At 23.3% G+C, this 24,152-nt stretch overlaps 1 protein-coding gene across 4 annotated transcripts in view; it reads left to right on the forward strand.

Moving 5' to 3' along the window:
* The window catches only part of LOC122511627 (nephrin), a 411,680-nt gene that overhangs the window by 350,834 nt on the left and 36,694 nt on the right, over positions 1-24,152 (forward strand). For all 4 annotated transcript variants that reach the window (XM_043627001.1, XM_043626999.1, XM_043627000.1 and 1 more), the window contains one exon: positions 13,193-13,347. In XM_043627001.1, the coding sequence (XP_043482936.1) occupies positions 13,193-13,347 (155 nt within the window). The remainder of the gene's footprint in view (positions 1-13,192; positions 13,348-24,152) is intronic.

The raw sequence follows: 24,152 nt of genomic DNA on the forward strand, positions 1-24,152 counted from the left end.
AGTATATCATTTTCGTTTATCTTTCTGTTTTCATGACAATATTTCCTCTTTTATGCCATCCCAGTCCACTACTTTATGTTTGCCACAGATATAATTTTTCTTTTTTTTTTCATTTTTATTTTTATTCTAGTGGAAAACTCTTGTGACGGTAGATTCATGTTTCTTGCATTATGCTACATATCATCTGCATGAATGCTCATGGTCGTAACATTTCCTTCGACTTTACGGATGATGAACGCGTAATACGTCCATGAATGTTGGGAGTAATCTTTGTATGAACGAAAACTCGCAATTTTATAGGGCAAACTTCCTGAGGGCTTTTAATATATATATATATATATATATATATATATATATATATATATATATATATATATATATATATATATATATTCCAAAAAATATTACAACATTTAATTCCCGTGGAATATTTTTAGAGTACTGAGAAAATATTCTACGTGAATATTCTAAAAAAGGTGATGAAATATTTCTAAGGGATATTTCTAAAATTTCTACAAAGTATTTTGATGGAATATTTCTGGAATTGTTGTAAAATATTCTCAAGGAATATTTCTAAAAAATTTTTAGAACTATTCTAAAGGGAATGTTATTCGAAATTTCATGAATTATTATAAAAGAATATTCTTAGAATTTTTAATAAATATTCCAAAGAAATATTCTTAGAAATTTTTAGAAATATTTTAAAGGAATATTCCTAGGATACTTACGAAATATTCCTAGATATTCTGTAAAATATTCTAAAGGAATATTCATACACATTTTGGGAAATATTCTGATGGAATATTTCAAGAATTAATGCGAAATAATCTGAAGGAATATTTTTACAATTCTTACGAAATTATTAGCATTCTTAAGAAATATTGTAATGAAATATTTCTAAAATTTTTAAGAAATATTCTAAAGGAATATTCCTTGATATATTTCATGAAATATTTTAAAGGAATACTTTTTGCATTGTTACGAAATATTCTAAAGAAATATTCCCAGATATTTTGTGAAATATTTTAAAGGAATACTCCTAGTATTGTTACGAATTTATTGTAAAAGAATATTCCGGAAATTCTCATGACATATTCTAGAGGAATATCCTTAGAATTTTTACGAAATATTCTCAAGGAATATCTCTATAGTTTTTACGAAATATTCTCAAGGAATATTCCGAGAATTTTTATGAAATATTCTAAGGAAATATTTTTCGAATTCTTTACGAAATATTTTTTAAAAATATTTCATAGGAATATTTCCAAACTTCGCATAAAATACTCTAAGGTAATATTTCTAAATTTCTTTATAAATCTTTTTGCTTAAATGTTGATGGAATATTTCCAAAAAATATTTTTAAAGTTATAACGAAATATTCGAGAGATATTAATAAATTATTCTCTGCTATTTCAAATGTATAAATTCAGTTTTATAATTGAGAGTCGAATCATTTTCTAAAAATATGAAAAACAAAAATAAAAGTTAATTGACTTTCGTGTAAAGTCTTTTATTAAATGGAAGATAAGGAGAATATTAATTTGAAAGTGAATTTTTAGTTTAATTGCATTTATTATTCGAAACTAAATGCGGGATCAGAACTAAAATAGATGTTACATTAATGTCAATCTAGAAATTTGATTAAACACGTCAGTTGAATTATATTTGAATTTAATAATCATTGATTCTGTCGAGAATAAACAGCCTATAAGAGGGTGGATTATTTAATGAAATTTCGAGTATTAATAATATTGTAATAATAATAATTATAAATCGAAATTTATAACCGCAGTGCCGGAAATAGTCAATTAGACTAATTCAATGAAAACTCAAGTCGCTTTTCTTGGGAAACTATTGTTTCCATATTTGTAAGTTAATAAATTTATTTAATAGTTTAACGATTTTTATTATAAAATTGGCATTTATTTCCGACTGTAGTTAATTCTGACTTTTTTCAGGGAATAACGAAATTCGATACTTTGGTTCTTTATTCTTCTTTTTTTCTTCTTCTGGGTAAATTCAAATAGAATTAAATTCTGCACTTCTTGATAAATGATCAACGGTCGATAATTTATTTCCGACTTTCGATAATTGATAATTCTGACCTTTTTGGTAAAAAAGGTCTATTTTAATTTTTTTCTTTTTATTAGAGACTCACAAAAGAATTAGATTTTTTATTTGAAAAATTATAATAGATTAGTGGTCGATAATTTATTTCCGACTGTCGATAATTCTGACTTCTTTGTCAAGAAAGAAATTCGATATTTTGGATCATTTTTCTTTTTTTTTCTTCTGAGTGAATTTCAATAGAATTCAATTCTGCACTTATTGACAATTGATCAACAGTCGACAAAATATTTCCGACTATCGATAATGGTGGTTCTGACCTCTTCAGTAAGAAAAAATGGTCAATTTTCATTATTTTCTTTTTTTCTTTGTTCTCCTCGGTAAATCACAATAATATTAGATTCCGTATTTGTAAATTTATAGTAGATCAAAGGTCGATAATTTACTTCCGACTGTCGACAATTCTGACTTCTGTGGCAAAAAATAAATTCACCATTTTGCTTCTTTTTTCTTCTTCTGGGTGAATTTCAATAAAATTAAATACTACATTTATTGATAATTCCTCAACGATCGATAATTTATTTCCGACTGTCGATAATCCCGATTCTGACCTCTTCTATGAAAAATTAAATTGACCATTTTGGTTCATTTTCTTCTATTCCTTTTCTTGACGAATTAAATTAAATCTTGAGAATTAAATTCCTTAATTAAAAATAGATCAACGATCGATAACTAATTTCCGACCGTCGGTGCAGCAGTTTTTTAATGCCATACACAAAGAGAATTTTTTTGATTTTGTTTTTCCCTTTTTCGTAAAATTTTTTTCTTTACTTTGACAATTGGAATGATAATGAAGACTAAATTCCTAGATAAAGTAGAAAAATAATTTTTGTTTGTAAACTGTCTTTTGAGCGTAAAACGACTTTTTTTCTAAACAAAAAAAAAGAAAAAAAAATAAGGGAGATACAAAAGAAAAAGGGGGAGAAAAAAAAAGTGAGGAATGTCGGTCACATTTATTGTGGTTGGGGAGTAAGAGAGAGAGAGAGAGAAAGATATTGTGATCTCGACAGGGGTCACGCGACACTCACCTCTCAACTTAAAGGGAAGTCTGAGAGGACTTTCGACGAAGCTTCAAAAGCACTGTCTCCGGTACACAATCAGCCCTTGGCACTGGAGGGTTCGCGTATACACTTCTCCTCACTTATGAGTTTCCCTGTTGAAATCTCAGCCATTCTCCTCCTCCTCTTCCTCTTTTCTCAGTCTCTCCTCTCCTCTCATCTCGTAGTTGACGATCTTTCCCTGATTTTTGAAACGGCCGATCCTCGAGTTCTTGAATAACGTCCCGAGACATGTCGCGTTTAGTCTCACTACACCCCTTTCATTTTTTTTCGTTCCCCTCTCTCTCTCTTTTTTTTTTTAACCAAAGCACCCTTTCGTCGCGCGTTAACGATCCTTACCAGTTACCACTCTCACTTTCAGGTATACGTATAGACGAGTTTACCTTATTTACTTTTAACAAATCTCCTCTTTTTTTTTCGTAGACGTATATATTTTTTTCTCGTTAGAGTCAAAGCCCTTTGGGGATTTTTTTCACTTTTTATTTCACAATTTTTTAAACCCTCTCGAGTTTTTATAAATCCTCTTCATTCGACGCTCATTAAAAAATGAGGGTCCATTTTTATAATTCCCCCTGTAAATATTGCGGGAAATATATTTTTTTTCTTTTCTATACAATGTTTAATGTTATTTATTACTATTTTTATGATATTAAAATATTGTTCATTATTTTATTTATTTTTTCAACTTTTTTCCTTTTTTATTTGTGTTAACTTTTTTAATAATTTTTCTTTTTAAGTATGTATTTTCAATTTTAAAATTAATGTTTTGAAAATCATTGAATTCATTCAAAGAATTTTATCAAAAAGTTTGAAAATAATTGAATTCTTACGAAGAATTTTATTAAATTTTTTGAAAGTCCTAATTAAATTCTTTTGAAGAATTTCTTTGAATTTTTTTAAATAGGTATTGGAATTTCTTTAATAATTTATTTTAATTGAAAATTTTGAAAATAATTGTATTCTTGCAAAGAATTTTGTTAAATTTTTTGAAAATCCTAATTAAATTCTATTTGAAGAATTTTTTTGAATTTTTTTAAAATAATGGAATTTTTTTAATAATTTATTTTAATTGAAAATCTTGAAAATAACTCAATTCTTTCAAAAGATTTTAACAAAAAAGTTGAGAACAATAATTGAATTCCTTCGAAGAATTTTATTGTTTATAAAAATAATTAAATTCTTTCGAAGAATTTCACTAAATTTTTTTTAAATCCTAAATAAATTCTTTTGAATGATTTCTTTGTATTTTTTTGAAATAATGGAATTTATTTAATAATTTATTTTAATTGGAAATTTTGAAAATAATTGAATTTAACAAAGATTTTTCTTCAAGTTTTAAAAATAATCACGTCCTTTAATAATTATAATAAAATATTTGATTATTGAAGTTTATTAAAATTTAATTGAAAATAATTGAATTTTTTCAATTATTATTTGCGGAATGATATATTAAAATTTTGAAAAATAATTGGATTCTTTAAATAAATTTTATTAAAAATTAAAAAATAATTGAATTGTTTCAAAGGATTTATTAAAATTTTAGAAAATAATTGAATTTTTTTGAAAAATATTATAAAAATTTTTTTAAAAATTGAATTCGTTTATTAAATTTTTTAAAAATTGTATTAAAAATAATTAAATTGTTTCAAAGAAGTTATTTAAATTTTAGAAAACAATTGAATTCTTTTGAAAAATTTCTAAACGAATTAGGAAAAAATCGTGAAATTGAAAATTTCAGGAAATTTATTGAAAATAATTGAATTTTTGCAAAGATTTTACTATTTAAAATAATAATTGAATTGTTTCGAAGAATTAATTTAAATTTTAGAAAATAATTGAATTCTTTCGTGAAATATTAAAACATTTTTTAAAAGTTAAATTCGGTTATGAAATTTTATGAAAATTATATTAAAAATAATTGAATTATTTTGAAAAATTTTAAAACGAATATTAAGAAAAAAAATCGTGAAATTGAAAATTTCAGGAAATTTATTGAAATTAATTGAATTTTTGCAAAGATTTTACTATTTAAAATAATAATTGAATTTTTTCGAACGATTTATTCAAATTTTAGAAAATAATTGAATTCTTTCGTGAAGTTATATTAAAATTTTGTTGAATATAATTGAATTTTTGTAAAAAATTTTACTATTTATAAAAATAATTGAATTCTTCCGAAGAATGTTATTATTTATGAAAATGGTTATTTTAACTTATATTTAGAAATTAAAAAAAAAATTTTGAAGACATTCTATATATCAAGAATTACAATTTTAATTTTTAATACAAATCCCTTTTTTTCTTTTTGAAAAAGAAGAAAAACAAATAAATTTGGACACTTTCCAGGTGAAATATTTTTTTCCTTTGAATATAAAATAAAAGTATATTCAAAAAATTGTTTCAAAAAATTGAAATTAATTAAAAATTTGTAATGAATAATTTCTTAATAATTTTTAATAATATTAATAAATAATAATAATTCAATTTTAACAATAAATTTTTTTTTAAATTATGCGCTGGCTGTGCTAGAAATTAGCGACAGATACCTAATGAATTCTGTTAATTAATGTTTCATTAGTAGTTGATGAACTCGAAAGTTGGTTATTATGAAAATTGAGAGTTTAGATTGAAATTCTAAGGCCCATATAATAGTAGACTTTGAAGTTTTGCAACAATTACTTGAATAATCGAGAGAATATTGGTTTTTGAAACCATAAAATCAAAAAACTATATATATATATATACATGAGACTGTTAAATCTCGTCGATTAAAGCAAGTTTTCGATTAGAAACTGTTAACGAAGAAAACCCTCTTTGAGTAACTTGTTGCTCGACTAGAACTTTTTTTTTGTTTTTGCCAAACGAAAAAACTTGATACAAAAAAAATGTAGGAAATTAAAATTTAGTAAAAATAGTTTTAAATAGTAAAATAAAAATACTTTTTAAAATTCGTTAAATTTGAATTAGTAAAAATAGTAAGAATAGTAAAATAATAAAAATAGTAAAATAGTAAGAATATTAAAAATAGTAAAATAGTAAAAAAAAAAAGTAAAATAGTGAGAATAGTAAAATAGTAAGAATAGTAAAATAAAAAAATAGTAAAAAAATAGTGAAACCAAGAATTTGACAGGTGTTTTTTTTTTGACGAAAAAAGCCCTTCCTAATTAAAATAAACAACTTTGGTAGTATACACCCGGCGTCCTCTTCAGAAACGTCCCATTACCGACGCTACTCAAGAAAGCTCATGACAGTTTATTTTTGCTTAAAAAAATGCAGCGAAACAGGGAGTTTAATGAATAATAATTACGCGTGCTTTCTGCTAACGAGATTTTGTCGAGATTTTTTCATCTTTTTTTTTTGCAAAAGCACTGCTGGGAAATATTTAGAAAAAGACAAGAAAGAATTTAATTAAATCTAGGCAAATATATTTCTCATTGTTTCTATAGAAATAAATTTTTTTTTTGTCGTTTGAAATTAAAAATGAAGGCAAAATTGACGATACTTCGTTAAGATTTACTGAAGACTTCAAAAAGAGGATAAAAAAAGATGAAAATGATAAAAAAAAATAAGTGAAAGAAAAGTGAAAAATATTTAAAAAATTCTAAATTTCAAAAATTAAAAACTAATTTTTACAAATTGGAAAAAATTAAGTTTTTTCTTCTTTCATTCTTTGAAGAAAATCGAAAAATAAGAAAATTCTGCAATGACAATAAAGTAATTTTTTTTTTTTTTGTGCGATGTAATAAGTTTCCAATTGAAATGCAAAAAGCGTAAAACAAAGTTAATTAGTTCCTGATTTAAAAAATGATTAAACGTCGAAATGAGGTCGGAAACTAATTTGGTTGTCTTCAAGTTGAAGCTACAATTGGAATGGTTCATTGAGTTTTCTCTCTTTCCTGTTAGGAAGCGCAAAGTTCGCTTGGTTAAGGAAGTATAATCGCTATCGCCAACTTGGAAAACGAATGGTTTTCTTGACGGAAAAAGAGTGGAAAACAGATGGAATGAGAAAAGATAGAGAGAGGGAGAAAAAAAAGACGAGGAAATTGGGCTTGAGAGAAGTATAAAAAAAGGGGTGAGAGTGAGAGAGGAGTGAGGAATAAAGGGAGAGAAAGTAAGATGAATCCAAGAGATTTTCTATTCAACCAGCGTCGATTCTGAACCTTTACCAGTCCCTGAAATTAAACTTTCAGGACTCGGAAAACTTTTGGCTCGGGAATGAAAAATTTTCACCTTCAGCTACTGTTTCCTTAAATTTCACGTCACACTGTGACGAAAAAAGAAATAATTTTAAATTCAACGCTCATCGAATATTACTGACATTTTTTTTTTCTTCAAGTTCCATACTTCAATTCGAAAGGATTTATTTAGTAATTTTTCCCTTCTCTCGAATCTAAAAAAAATTTTACTTCATTTTTCTAATCATTTGTAATTAAATTTGATTTTCTGAATACATATAATTAACTAGCAACAATTCGCAGTTAACTTCTTACTTACTTTTTTAAATAAAATTAGCAATTTTAAAAATAATGGAATTTAAAAATTTTCTAATTTAAATTTTTGTTGAAAACACTAAAAAAATTCACTTTTGGAGAAATTACAAATAATTGGAGAAATTCAATTATTTTCAAAACAAATAATATTCTTCATATAAAATTCAACTATGTGCAAAATTCGAAAAAAAATTCTCGTAAAAATCCCAATTATTTTTAAAAATAACAAAATTCTTCTCTAAAGTTAAATTCTTTTTATAAATGTTCAAAAAAATTCTTGTCCTAATTTCAATTATTGTCAAAAATAAAATGCATTTTTCTAATTTCAATGATTTTCAATATTTTTGAATATCTTAATTCCTGTGGAAAATCCTGTTCCAAAAATAAGATTAAAAATAGAAAGTGTGCAAATGTTTTTCTTCTTTTTCTAAAACAAAATAATAATTTTGTTAAAAAAATTGTGATTCATAAACAAAAATAATGCAAAATAAATAAATTATCTATTTCTTAATCACAGTTGTTTAACAATTTTCTAATTTTGCTTAGAAGTGAAGAACAGAAATCTGCATAATTTCAATTTGACAAAACATAAAATTTAAAAAAATTTTAGTCTTTTAATGAAAAAAAGTAAAAAAAAATTCTGATTCTTTCTAGGGTAACTGTACCAATTGTCGAGGGTTTTAGGCAACATGTGACTTTGACATTTTTTTTCTCGGAAGTAAATGCACTTTAAAATTTGATTTTTGTATATTTGGACGAAGGATCTAATAATGTTTAATATTCATATTTATTGTTTTAATATAAACTAAATTGTTAAGCAAAAAATATATTTAAAAGTCAATCGAGCAAAAGCACCATTTTTCGATGGTCTTGTGCTAATTTCTCGAGGGTCTGTTCCAATTGTCGAGGGTATGACATTTTTAAACATATAACCCAATATAACCTAACAATTAACCTGTACAGATATTAGAAAATCGAGTAGATATTTATTTTTTCGATAAAAATATTATAGAACATTACCAGAAAACAAATATATTTATTTAACTATAATTGAATAATTTATAATATCGATATAAAACATTTTTATAGTAGATGATACAGGACAGAAAATTATTTAACTGTTTTTTAAACTTTTATAAATATAAGTTAATTAAATTTAATCAATTTTGTTAATCAGACATTAATTGAAAAAATAAATTAATTTAAGTCACATTAAATTTGTAAACGAATAAAATAAACTTTTATTACCTACGAACTGTAAATATAATGGTTAATTATAATTAAACTATAGTACAAAATTTTTTAGTTTTAAATAATGCATTCTTTTATTAATTTTTTTTCGGTCTTCCTCGTTTTTTTGGTTGATTATTTTCTGTTGGTTGTAAATTTTTGGAGCATTTTTTTTCTTTTTCTCTGTACCTATAAATGTTTGGCATTTATGTTTGACGTTTAGTAAATAAACACTTAACCATCGATAAATGGTGCATCAGCGAAAAAAGTGACTACACCAATTTTCGAGTCATTACCTCGAAAAATGGATCTGTCAAAAAAAAGGAACCAAATACCGATGATTTGCTTTTAAAAAATATTAAATATTTTTTTTTAACAAAAAAACATGCATACAAAATTAATTTAGTTCGTGTACAAAATTATAATAATAATTTTGTACACAAAAAGTCATTATAAATACGTTTAATTTGCATTTCTAAAAATCTGTTTTAATCAACCTGAAGTATTAAGAAAATGGAGATTCGTGTAAATTTCACAGCAGTGAATTATAATATTAATTAAATAATTATTTTAGTAGAATCGCTACGATATTTGTATATATAAATATACAGTTGAAAATACAAAGATTATTTAGAAATTTTTTTTGTTCTTAAATATTATATATTATACTATTTATCTAAAAAAGAAAATTATTATCCTCGACAATTGGAGCACCCTCGGCAATTGGTGCAGTTACCCTATTTGTCATTACAATTTTGAATTAAATATAAAATAAAAATAATTTAGAATTCATTCTTCATAATAATTCAATTATTTTCACAAATAATAAAATTATTCTTAAATATTCAATTATTTTCGTAAATAATAAGACTCATTACAAGATTTCAATTATTATCATAGTACAATTTTAATTGAACTTCTCAAAAGAATTTAATTATTTAATAAATTATTTATCTAATTATCTTTATAAAAATAAAATTCTTCTCTCAAATTCAATTATTTTCAAAAATGTTCCTAAATTCAATTATTTTCAACATAAACCAATTTTATAAAATTTTCCAAAAGAATTCAATTATTTATACAAAATTTTAATAAAATTCTACAAAAACATTTAATTATTTTCAAAAAATAATAAAAATTTCGCAGGAATTCAATTATTTTCATAAATAATAAAATTATTCTTAGAAATTCAATTATTTTCGTAAATATAAAAACTCACTACAGTATTTTCATTATTTTCAGTATAATTTTAATTGAATTTTTTTAAAAGAATTCGATTATTCTTAAAAATTCTATTACACTTAGTACAAAGAATTCAATTATTTAATAAATTATTTATTTTTGAATTTAAATAATTAAATTCTCGTAGAATTTTCTAATAAAAATTGATTTGAAAATGAATTTTAGATAAAAACACTAAAAAAATTGAATTTTGGAGAAATTAAAAATAATTGCAGAAATTGAATTATTTTCAAAAGTGTGTTTTATTAATTTTTTTCTCGCATTTTTAATATTTTTATATCAAAATAATAATTAAAAATAAATAATAATTTATAAATACGTCTGATTAATCATTTACTTATACTACTGAAAAGATAATAATTGGAATAATAATAATTTTTAAAAATGTTTCTGCCCGAGTCGAAATTTAAGCCCTACTTTCACCCTGAATTTTCAGGGTCTATTGAGTGTTAGGAGTAGTAAAGTAGGGTCTAATTCTAATACGATTAGACCCTACTTTGACTCCCAAAATAGGCGGAAATTTGCCAATCTTCCATTTGGAGCAGCAAAGGAGGGTCTACTTCTAAGAAACCTATACCGTACTTTTAAACCTCGTAGACCCTACTTTCATACTCCTAGACCCTACATTCTAAAAGAAAATTTTAAATTATTTTTTAATGCATTACTTGAAACACTGCAAATGCAAAAAGTACTCCAAATTCATAAATACTGATGTGTTTTATAGCGTCTATATACACTTCGTGTATATAGACGCTATAAAACACATAAAATTCCACTTTTACTCATCCCAAGTGCTTCATTTGAATCTGAGCAAATCTTCAAATTTTTCTTTTTCTAATTGTAGGGTCTAGGAGTATGAAAGTAGGGTCTACGAGGTTTAAAAGTACGGTATAGGTTTCTTAGAAGTAGACCCTCCTTTGCTTCTCCAAATGGAAGATTGGCAAATTTCAGCCTACTTTGGGAGTCAAAGGAGGGTCTAGTTTTTAAAAATTGTATTGAAATCAGACCCTACTTTACGACTGCTAAACCTGAATAAGCCCTACATTTTCAGAGGCTAAGTAGGGTCTAAATTTCGACTCGGGTGAATAACAATTTATTTGTACTACTGAGAAGATGATAATATTAATAATAATAACAAGAATAATAAGGATAATAATTTTTAAAAATGTCTGACCAATAATTTACTTTTACTACTTAGACGGAAATAAAACAATAAAAGTAATAATAATAAAATTCATCCGACTAATAATTTAATTCTGTTACTGAGGCGAAAATATAATAAACTAATAATTACAGTAATAATTAAAAAAACGTTTGACTAATAATTTACTTTTACTACTGAGAAAATGATAAAAATAATAATAATAATTGCAAGTATAATAATAATTTTAAAAAATATGTCTGACTAACAATTTACTTCTACTGCTGAGACGAAAATAAAATAATAAAAGTAAGAGTAATAATAATAAAGATAATAAAAATAAAATTCGTCTGACTAATAGTTTACATTTACTACTGAGACGAAAATGCAATACTAATAATAATTAGAATAATAATTAGAATAATAATTAAAAAAAACGTCTGACTAATGATTTACTTCTACTACTGAAAAAATACCTAATAATAGTAAGAATTATTGTAAGAATAATAATTATTTTTAAAAATGCGGCTGACTAACAATTTACTTCTACTACTTAAAAAATAATAATAATTTGTAGAAGTTACAAATGATTGCAGAAATTCAATTATTTTCAAAAGTAATAAAATAACTATTCTTTAGAATTTTATTAAAAAACTCTTAAAAGAATTAAATTATTTAAAAATTTATTTACAAAATTCCTTATGAGAATTAAATTTTAAGAAACATTCAATTATTCGATGAATTATTTATTTTTGTATTTAAATAATTGAATGCTCATTGAAGTTTTTAATAAAAATTGATATAAAAATGAATTTCAGTTAAAATTTTATATTATAATTGAATATTAAAAGCATTATAGCGTGAATTTTTAGAAATAATTGAATTTTAAAAATATTTCAAATTAAAATCTTTGCGAAAATTTGAATTTTTCATACTGATAATTCTGTAGAATTAATTTTTTTTGGAAAAATTTTAACTGATTTTATTTTTAAATTATTTCAAGTTTTTATTTTCTATGTATATTTAATTGCAGAATTTTCTAATAATCGAAATTTTTGTAAAATTGAAATATTAAATTGTAAAAAAATAGATTTATAATTCTTAGACAACTTTTTCAAAAATTCAAAAAGTTTCAATTTCATTTTCAATTAAAATTTATAATTGACAAATAGAATTTATAAACATTTATTTTCCTTTATTTAAAAAAAAACTTGGAATTTTATTAAAACAATTGTAATTAAGAAATAGAAATGATTATGAAAATTATGAAAATTGCGTTATTCCGATCTTTGGAATATTTGAACACTTTTTCAAGGAAAAATTCCAATTTTCCCATAATTGAATATTTCACTAAAGGAATATTTCGAATTCGGAATATTTACTACTATTCGAATTTTGTACCAAATAACCAAGGGATAAGAAATAGAAAAATACCCACGAACACGTGATTAGAACAAGAAATAACGTCGACAATTTTCACGACACTTTGTTTAATTTGCCCTGTCACGTTGGTATACTTGTATAACTGACGCCAGTTACGGAAAAATAATTTAATAACTCGAGAAGAAATTACAATCCTTTATAATCAGCATTAAAGTGAAAAGTTTTCAAAAGAAACTTTAAAGAGAAAGAGAGAGAGAGAGAGAGAGAGAGAAAACATAATTTGTTTCCTGTCTTCCATTGAATTCTTACGTCCATGCCGCGAGAGTACTTAACGATATAAAAGAAAACAAAAACAAAAACAAAAAAAACAAAAAAAAAGAAGCGAGTGAGAGAGAGAGAGCTTATCTTAAAGGGTAGTTACACGCCTGAGGTACTTAAAAAATAAAAAGTTCAACAACTCGTAATCATTAATGTTTCTTTATTTATTTACTAAATTTTCCCATCTCCTTCTGTTCTTTTAGTACGACCACTGACCGTGACAATTCTCAGCAGTGAACACGCACCTCTTAGCGCTGACCGGAAATACGATATCACCTGTATGACTGTTGGTTCAAGACCTGCGGCAAAACTCACCTGGTTCTTGGATGGCAAAAGTCTCGAGAATTACACGGAAAAGGTAAGAGAAGAGCTTTTTTTTTTATATTTCACTCTCTTTTTCTGTATTAAGAGAGGGAGAGAGAGAGAGAGAATGAAAGAGGGAGAGAAAATAAAAAAGTGTTAAAAAAATAACGCTTACAAAAGTGAAAAGAAACGAGTAGTAAGATTAAAAGTAGGAGACAAGGGAAAAAAGAACGACGACGAGAAAAGAAAACTGTGGTGAGGTCAGGATTCAAGTATAAAAGAAGAGTGAGTGCCTTTAGTAAATTGAATTCCCATTAAGTAATGAATTTACAAAAAAAAAGAAAGAGGCCAATACTCATTCTAATTAATTTGAAAATTAAAATTAACCTTAATTATTCACCTTTGCCTTTTTTTCTGTTTTCCACATACATTACATCTCTATTCAAGTAATTACTATTTTTATTTGAAAACATACTTTTTGAAAACTAATTTCATTAATGTGTAAAATTGTTCTTTCTGGAATATTCCGACTTTCGATCTTTGGAATATTTACTCAATATTTAAGGCTTTGCTCGTATGTTTGAAAAAAGAAAATAAATACATAAATAAATATTATATTTATAATTTCTACTATAGAAATATTTAAGTAATATCCCTTTGTTTTATTGTGCAGTAATATTTTTTACTAATATTAAAATATTCTCTCCTTTAAAATATTCCATTAAAATACTCTTACTGATACTAAAATTTTCCTAAGCAATAGTAAAATATTTTACTAAATATCTTTAAAGAATTTTTAAATATCATTAGGAATATTCTACATATAGAATATTCCTTAGGGATATTAAAATATTCCTTCAAAATATTAAAGTATTCCTTAGTGATATTAAAATATTCCTTACGAGTATTAAAATATTCTTTCAGATAGATAATTCTTTTCAGACAGTAGAATATCTACCAGAATATTAATGGAATATTCCTTACAAAGATTGAAATATTCCTCAAGGACAGTAAGATATTCCATAAGGATATTAAAATATCCGCCAGAATATAAACAGAATATTCCTTACGTAAATTGGAATATACCTCAAGAATAATAAAATATTCCTTGAAGATATTACAGTCGTAAGTCACAATATTAATGGAATATTACATCTATTAGAATATTCTTCAAGGATGGTAGAATGTTTCTTAAGGATATTATAATATTTCTTATGAATATTAGAATATTCTGAGAGAGTTTTAACAAAATATTCCTTAAGCAGTAGAATATTCCAGTAGTAGGATATTCCTTAAGAATATTCTTCTGTCGAAAATTTTATTACTGTTGAAAATAATTGAATTAATCATTTGTAATTAATTAATTAATCATTTGTAACTTCTTCAAAATTCCAATTCAATTATCTTTAAAAATAATAAAATTCTCCTCCGAATTTCAATGATTTTCAAAAATTTTAATAAAATTCTTTGCAAAATTTCAATTATTTTCAAAAAATTTTCCTCAATTCAATGATTTTCAATATCTACTATTTTAATAAAATTTTTTAAAAGAATTCAATTATTTAAAGAAAAAATGTTGATAAAATTCTAAGCAAACCTTAAATTATTTTCATAAATAATAATACTCATCATAGAATTTCAATTATTTTAAATACAATTTTAATTGAATTCCTCAAAAAAATTCAATTTTGTTGATAAAATTCTTTAAAATAATTTAATTTCGAGAAACATTCATTTATTCAATAAATTATTTTTAAAAACAGGAATTTAATTTTTAAAAAAAGAATTTTAATTTTTAAAAAAGGAAATTAAGAATTTAATTCTTAAAAAGGGGAATTTAATTTTCAAAAGGAGTAATTTAATTTTCAAAAATAGAAATTTAATTTTTAGAAAGGAAATTTTAATTTTTAAAAAAGGTAAATTTAATTCTTAAAAAGGGGAATTTAATTTTTAAAGAGGGGATTTAGTTAGAAAAGGGATTTTAATTTTTAAAAAAGGAATTTAATTTTTAAAAAGGAAACAAAAATTAAATTATTTTCATGAATAATAAAACTCATCATAAAATTTCAATTATTTTTAATACAATTTTAATTGAATTTCTCGAAAAATTTAATTATTTTTGAAAATTTTAATAAAATTCCTCGAAAAAATTCAATATTGTTGATAAAATTCTTTATGATAATTCAATTTCGAGAAACATTCATTTATTCAATAAATTATTTATTTTTCTATATAAATAATTAAATTCTCGTAGAATTTCCCAATAAAAATTGATTTAAAAATAAATATCAGTTAAAATTTTAGATAATAATTGAATATTAAATTAAAAGCATTATAACATGAATTTTTAAAAATAATTTATAATTGAATTCTTTCGAAGAATTTTAATAAAATTTTTGAAAATAATTACATTTTCGAAGAATTTACTTAAAATTGTATTAAAAATAATTGAAATCTTGTGAAGAATTTTATTAATTTATGAAAGTAATTGAATTCTTGCAATGAATTTTTTCAAATTTTTTTTAAACAATTGAAATAATGTAAAGAATCTTATTATTTATGAAAATAATTGAATTCCTGCAACGAATTTTATTACATTTTTTTAAAATAATTGAATTCTTTTGAGATCTTTTATTAAAATAGTACATTTTGAAAATATTTGAATTTCAACGAAGAATTTCATTATATTCGTGAAATGTAATTAAATTCTTGCAAAAAATTAAAGAAAATAATTTTATTTTTCTAGGAATTTTCTTTAAATTGTATTATAAATAATTGAAATTCTCAGAAAAATTTTATAATATATGAAAATAATGGAATTCTTACAACGAATTTTATCAATTTTTTTTAAAAAAATTGAATTCATGTGAAAAATTTTATTACTTGTAAAAATAATTGAATTTCTGCAACGAATTTTTTTAATATTTTATTTAAATAATTAATTTCTTTTGAGAACTTTTATTAAAATAGTAAATATTGAAAATTTTTTAATTTCATCGAAGAATTTCATTATTTGTGAAATGTAATTTAATTCTTACAAAAAATTTTTGAATATAATTTCATTTTTCGAGAAATTTATATAAAATTGTATTAAAAATAATTGAAACCATGTGAAGAATTTTATTATTTATGAAAATAATTAAATTCTTGCAACTAATTTTATTATAATTTTCGTAAATAATTGAATTTTCTCTTTAAAAATTTTATAGATATTTAAATTTTTATAAAACATGAAGATATCAATTACTCCGAGTCGAAGACTCGTTGTAATTGATATCTTCATGTTTTATAATAATATTCTTAAAAATTGTTGAATTTTAAAAATGTTTGAATTTGAATGTTTTGAAGAATTTTAATTCCTATGGAAAAATAATTAATTAAATAATTAATTAGTTATTGATGTTTGCGAATAATTTTACAATTTAAGAAATTCGTAAGTAAATGTAATAGAATGTTTTCTTTTGAGTGTCTAATAATTTTTAGAGTGAATCAGAATATTCTTTAGGGTCAGGGAAAAAGACAAAATCAGTCAGGTAAAAGTTTGGAAATCAGGGGAAAGGCAGGGAAAAACAAAATTAATTTTTTGTCGCAACCCTGTAGTAGAAAATTCCAAAATATTCCAATATTATTTTTTTTTTAAACACTTCCCTACACATTTAAAAAGTAATTCACATAAAAATATTTTTTCCAGATAAAAATTTGTCACTACATCTGTGAAATTATTCCCCCTATCAAATTCAAAATATCGAAAAAATTTCTTCACAATATTTATATATATATATATATATATATATATATATATATATATATATATATATATATCCATATTATCAGGAAATGAATGTAAATTCCTAAACGAAACAAATTGTTCGGAACTGAATTCATAGATAAAATCAACATCTGAACTTTCGATCTATGTATACGTGTGTATAAATATATATATATATATTAACGAGACAAGTTTGTGTCAGAAATTGAAATTTGGATTCAAATGGGAAAATTGGTTTGAATTCGGTGCTATAAATTTTGGTTCGGGGACAAAATTGAAGAGGGGTAACAGGATAGTGGGACAAGGGGCGAGGGAGGAGGAGTGAGAGTTGAGTTAGAGGAGTATAGTCATTTCCCAGTCACTCTTCTCTATGTCGTCCATCGGTTTCATCCGATTTCACAGAATTTCGTGTTCCAACTTCATATTCGTGGCCACGGATATTATGACGTACAACCAGATATCGTCCGGTTTCATGTCAAAACGATCCTTGCACGCCATCGCCAATGGGATTGTTATTTGTGGCGATCGCTCGCACTGCCTCGAATATGTACTACATACATACATTTATGCATGTTTATAAAGTACAGAAATTTATCAAATATTTTTTTTAAATATAATCTATATATCATTATATCAGGAAGCGAAGAGGTTTTTTTTTGTCGTAATTTTAGCTGAAAATGGAGAATTTAATTTTTAAAAGGGTGATTTTAATTTTTAAAAAAGGGATATTAATTTTTTGACAAAGGACATTTAATTCTTAAAAAGGAGAATTTAATTTTCAAAAGCGGGAATTTAATTTTTAATAAGGTGATTTTAACTTTCAAAAAGGGGATTCAGTTAGAGCAAGGATATTAATTTTTAAGAAGGGAATTTAATTCTTAAACAGGGAAATTTAATTTTTAAAAAGGGAATTTTAATTTTTAATAAAAGAGAATTTAATTTTCAAAAGCGGGAATTTAATTTTCGAGAAGAGTAATTTAATTTTCAAAAACAGGAATTTAATTTTTAAAAAAAGGGAATTGAATTTTTAAAATGTGAAAGGAATATTCCGTGCTATCGGGGTAATTACGAAAAAAAAAATTAATGACAGTATAAATTAGTTTATATCGCTTATAAATATTTAACAAATATTTTCGATATTTTCTTTCAATTTAATTAATTATCAATTCCATGCGGAAATATTGCAGAGCTGATATTTTACTATGAATAAACGAATCAGAATTTTAAAATTATTCCTTTGATATAATTATATTTTACTTATAAATATAAGAATTTATACATTTCTTGAATATCTATTTACTTACGAAATGAATTCGACAGGAAAAATAATTATGTTGTTTAACTCACCTGAAACAAAAGAAAAGAAAATAATTTATATTAGAAATATAATCAAAAAAATAAATAATGAAAACAAATAATAAATTCTATTACATAATTTTATTAACTGAAAACTTAAAAAGTAATATTCCAATGGAATTTTCTTACTATATAACAATTACTCAAATATTACTAATTATTCAAATATTCTTAAGGAATATTTGAATGTCCTTAAGAAATATTTGAATACCTCTATTGAATATTATACCATCCTTGAGGAATATTTTAATAGAAGTAAGGAATATTCCCTTAAAATTGTGACTTAAAATTCCAAAATTCCCAAGGAATATTCTATCCTCAAGAAATATTCTTTAAATATCCTTAAGGAATATTTTAATATTCCTCGTTATCCATATTATCACCACACAATATAATACTATTTGGAATACTATTAGTTTTGCATATAAATTTATATACATAGAAACAAATAAATTTTGCTTATGTATACTAAATATCATGAATCTGTTTCATTTTATGGTCATTCACCATACATACTTATATTCACCAACCATATTTAGCCATTCGTTTGCGAATTTCTCTACACTCAAAACGATACATATATATATATGTATACACTCACAGATATACACATCAAACGTTAAATTCTCTCGAAACCGGATAATTATTAGCGATCCTCAAATTCCGGACTAAAATAGCGAGCTTGATGTTGCGCGTGTGTATATATAGATGACACGTGCCTGTCGATGATCAATTTCTCTTGTGGACCCCCTTCACCAACGTAACTCACGTCACCGATAATTTTAAAGCGTTTCACTGCGGGATAAATGCCTCATGGATTTTGCCTGGACGTATAGTAATACGTTATCGAAAGGATGACGGTTGAATGACATTATTTTGTTGCTCGTACAGGACCTGAGTTGATTTTCAAACTAATGCCGTGTGTGCCCTCGATTATATGTGTATAATGATTGAAAAAGCAAAAAGGACGTAACATTTTCTCTCTCTCTCTCTCTCTCTCTCTCTCTCTAATTAGAAAGATATCGATATCATTCTAATTGGAGAGAAAAAAAATATTATGCTGGGATATTGTGAGGAAAAAAATTTATTTTTTTTAGGGAATGTATATTGGAATATTTCTTAGGGGTATTAAAATATCCTAACAAAAATATTTTTGATGCAAAAAGTTCAGCAAAATAAAAGTTTTTGTAATTGTCCAAACAATTAGTTAAATAAATGTTTACCAAGTAAAATGTATAATAATAATCGTATTCTGGTAATCTGTTCGCAATTTAAAGTTAGTTGTTTTCTTTTTTGTTTCACGTTACTTTTTCAATAATTTTTCTTTTTAAATATTTTCGATTTCAAAATTATTGTATTGAAAATCATCGAATTGTTGCAAAGAATTTTATCGAATAATTCGATAATAATAAAATTTCTTCGAAGAATTGTATTATTTAGAAAAATAATTGAATGTTGTGAACAATTTCTTTCAAGTTTTCAATTTTTAATAATTGAATTCTTGCAAAGAATTTTACTATTTATCACAATAATTGAATTGTTTCGAAAGAATTATTAAAATTGTAGAAAATAATTGAATTTTTCGAAAAATGTTATTGAAAGTTAGACAAAAATTGAATTCTTTCATAAAATTTTATTAAAATTAGATTGAAAATAATTGGATTTTTACAGCGAATTTTACTATTTATAAATATAATTGAATTTTTTCAAAGAATTTTACTATTTAAAAATTTTTTTTTAAATATTATTAAAAATTATTTTTAAAATTGAATTCTTTCATGAATTTTTATTTTTAAAATAATTAAATTTTTGCAAAGATTTTACTATTTAAAAAAGTAATTTAATTGTTTTGAAGGATTCATTATAAAATTTTAGAAAATAATTGAATTCTTTCGTGGTATTTTTTTGAAAATGATTGACTTCTTTCATGAATTTTTTTTTTGAAAATAATTGAATTTTTGCAAATATTTCAGTACCTATTTAATAAAATAATTGAATTGTTTCGAAGCATTTATTATAAAATTCTAGAAAATAATTCAATTCTTTCGTGGAATTTTTTTGAAAATAATTCAATTTTTGCAAAGAATTTTTCATTTTATAATTATAATTGAATTGTTTCAAAGGATTTAATAAAATTTAAGAAAATAATTAATTTTAAATGAAAAATATTATTAAAATTTTTTTTTAAATTAAATTCTTTCATAAAATTTTTTTTTGAAAATAATTGAATTTTTGCAAATATTTCAGTATTTAAAAAAATAATTGAATTGTTTCGAAGCATTTATTATGAAATTCTAGTAAATAATTCAATTCTTTCGTGGAATTTTTTCGAAAATAATTCAATTTTTGAAAAGAATTTTTCAATTTATAAATATAATTGAATTGTTTCAAAGGATTTAATAAAATTTTAGAAAAGAATTAATTTTAAAAGAAAAATACCTATTATTAAAATTTTTTTTTTAAATATTAAATTCTTTCATGAATTTTTTTTTTGAAAATAATTGAATTTTTGTAAAGATTTTACTATTAAAAAAAATAATTGAATTGTTTCGAAGGATTTATTACAAAATTTTAGAAAATAATTGAATTTTTTCGAAAAATATTATTAAAAATGTTTTTAAAATTGAATTTGTTCCTGAAATTTTATTAAAATTGTATTTAAAAATAATTTAATTGTTTCGAAAAAGTTATTTTAGAAAATATTTGAATTCTTTTGAAAAATTTTAGAACGAATTAAGAGAAAAATCGTAAAATTGAAAATTTTAGTAAATTTATTAAAATTAATTGAATTTTTGTAAAGATTTAACTATTTAAAAAAATAATTGAATTGTTTCGAAGGATTTATTAAAGTTTCAGAAAATAATTGTATTTGTTTGTGAAATTCTATTAAAATTTTGTTTAAAATTAATTGAATTTTTGTAAAAAATTTTACTATTTAAAAAAATAATTGAATTTTTGCAAAAAATTTTACTATTTATAAAAATAATTTATTTTTTGAAATTAATAAACAAGAATAGTATGATAGTCAGATAGTGTAAAGAATATTAAAATTCTCCTTGAGGATAGTAGAATATTCCTTAGGAATATTAAAATACTTCTTAAGGATAGTAGAAAATTTCTTAAGAATATTAAAATACTACTTTTGAATATTTGAATAATTTGACAGAGAAATCGAATATTTCTTAGGGATTTTTGGATATTCCGAAAAGTTATTGGAATATTCCATACCGGAATATAAAAATATTCCTTAAGTATACAACAGTAATGAATAAACAATTCACAAAAAAATATGCCGTATTCTCCAAATTTCAATTAGTAAAAAATAAAAATGTTTACTAATTAGAATTAGTGACTAACTTTTTTTGCTTTTGAATTAGTAAATTTGACTAAAAAATTAGCAAAACTTAGTATTTATTAGTAAAATTTACTAATTCAAAAGCAAAAAATCATTTACTAATTCAAATTAGTAAACATTTTTACTAATCCAAGTTTAGAGAGTATTGTCAGTATTTTTTTTTTGTTTTTTTTTGAAAGGTGGAATTTTCTATTATTTTAATGATGAACATAAGAAACAATTTCAATATAATGCAACTGTTTTCTAAAAATTAAAAAGTTTTAATGATATTGTTTCCATTAATTCCGTATTATATTGTCCACAATCTCTGCCTTTAGCAATGAATTATTTCAAAACAAGAAATACATTTTCAACATCACAAAGTAAAATCTCATTAAAATATTTCTTGAGCAAGAGAGTAAGAGAATAAGAGAGAGAGAGAGAGAGAGAGAGAGAGAGGGGGGAAGAGAAACTTTCCAAAGCGCCAGTTTGAAAATCAAAATCAATCTCCTTTTAAAGTTTACATAAATTCAATTTACAACTGATTTTAATTCTTTGTCAGAGACGTCTAATACTTCTCCTGTTATAAGTGGAAAATGACTTTTCATATAAAACAAAACGCAAATTGTTCAAGACTAGTAGAAAATTGTATTTTACAATTTAAAAATAAAATCTTGAGATTTAAAGAGAAAAGAATAAGAGAGAGAGAGAGTGAGAGAGACAAAAAATAAATCCATTTACTCTCGGTTATATTAACTGCATTTTTTCTTGAACCCTTGCAAATACATAAGTAAACAATGGCACAGCAATTAACGGTTGAAACCCGTGAGTATTCCGAACTTCTTTTGTCCGCAAATAGCGTGTCAATGAAAGGAAAATAAAATGCAGTTCTTAAAGTAAGAAGTAATTAACTCGAGGCAGTATAAGGGTGAGTTTTAATTTCCAGCGTTCCGAGCGCGCGAATTTACTGGAGTCCGTGAAGGAATTCCCGCTTCCGGGCGGAAGTCGTTCGTCAGGATGTAGGAAGCTTCTTGAGGAGGAACCTGAGACCTCTTGAGGTCGATCGATGGGCCTCGAGACCAATGAGTTTTCCCACTACACACTCACACATAGAGAGAGAGAGAGAGACAGACACACTCACACACTAACATTGCTATATCAACTTTGAAATGAAACGAATAAGAAGAAACAATGAGAAATCAAGTAAAATGGAACACTATACAAGAAAGTCGGAAAATTCACCTTCTTGTGAATGAAAACAATTTATAAATTAGACTGTAGGATCATTTCCACTGAACAATGAATGTCAAACAATAGACAAATTTAATAGTTTTGATTATTATGGATAATTTATATCTTTTAACAAAAATTGTCCTTGAAGGACAAAATTGTTTGGCTTAAAATTGTTTTAAACTTGTCCTAAAATTGACATAAAATTATTTTAAACTTGTTCTAAAACTGACCTAAAATTGGTCGAAACTTGTCACAAAAATTCACCTAAAATTATTCTAAAGTTGTTTTAAAAGTGACCTAAAATTGACCTAAAATTATTCTGAACTTGTTCTAAAACTGACCTAAAATTATTCTAAAGTTGTTTTAAAAGTGACCTAAAATTGTCCTAAATTTGTTCTAAACTTGTCAAATAATTGACATTCAATTATTTTCAAAAGTAATAAAATTCTACGCAGAAATTCAATTATGTTCAAAAATTTTTTTAAATTCTCGTCAAAATTTTAATTAACTTTATAAATAATAAAATTCTTCTAAAAAATTCAATTATTTTCAAAAATTTTAATAAAATTCTTGTCAAAATTTAAATTATTTTTAAAAATTTTCCTCAGTTCAATGATTTTCAATATCTACTATTTTAATAAAATTTTCCTAAAGAATTCAATTATTCATTATTTAGTATTTTTTATTTATTTAGAAATTTTTATGAAATTCTACGCAAACATTTAATTATTTTAAAAAATAATAAAAATTTCACAGGAATTCAATTACCAATTTTTTTTTTTATAAATTTCTTCGCAATATTTCAATAATTTTCATAAATAATACAATTTATGAAAAATTCAATTATTTTCATAAATAATACCTACATTTTTTTAGTAGTTTAATTATTTTCATAAATTATAAAACTCATAGCAGAACTTTAATTATTTTTAATGCAATTTCAATCGAATTCCTTGAGAAATGTTATTATTCTTAAAAATTTTATTAAATTTTGATCAAAGAATTCAATTATTTAAAAATTTGTTGATAAAATTCTTAAAATTAAATTTAAAAAAAACATTCAGTTATTCAATAAATTGTTTATTTTTGTATTTGAATAATTAAATTCTCATTAACTTTTCTAATAAGAATTTATTTTTAAAAATTAATTTCAGTTAAAATTTTAGAT

The sequence above is a fragment of the Leptopilina heterotoma genome, unplaced genomic scaffold, assembly GCF_015476425.1.
Source record: "Leptopilina heterotoma isolate Lh14 unplaced genomic scaffold, ASM1547642v1 Lhet_88, whole genome shotgun sequence".
Lineage (NCBI taxonomy): Eukaryota > Metazoa > Arthropoda > Insecta > Hymenoptera > Figitidae > Leptopilina > Leptopilina heterotoma.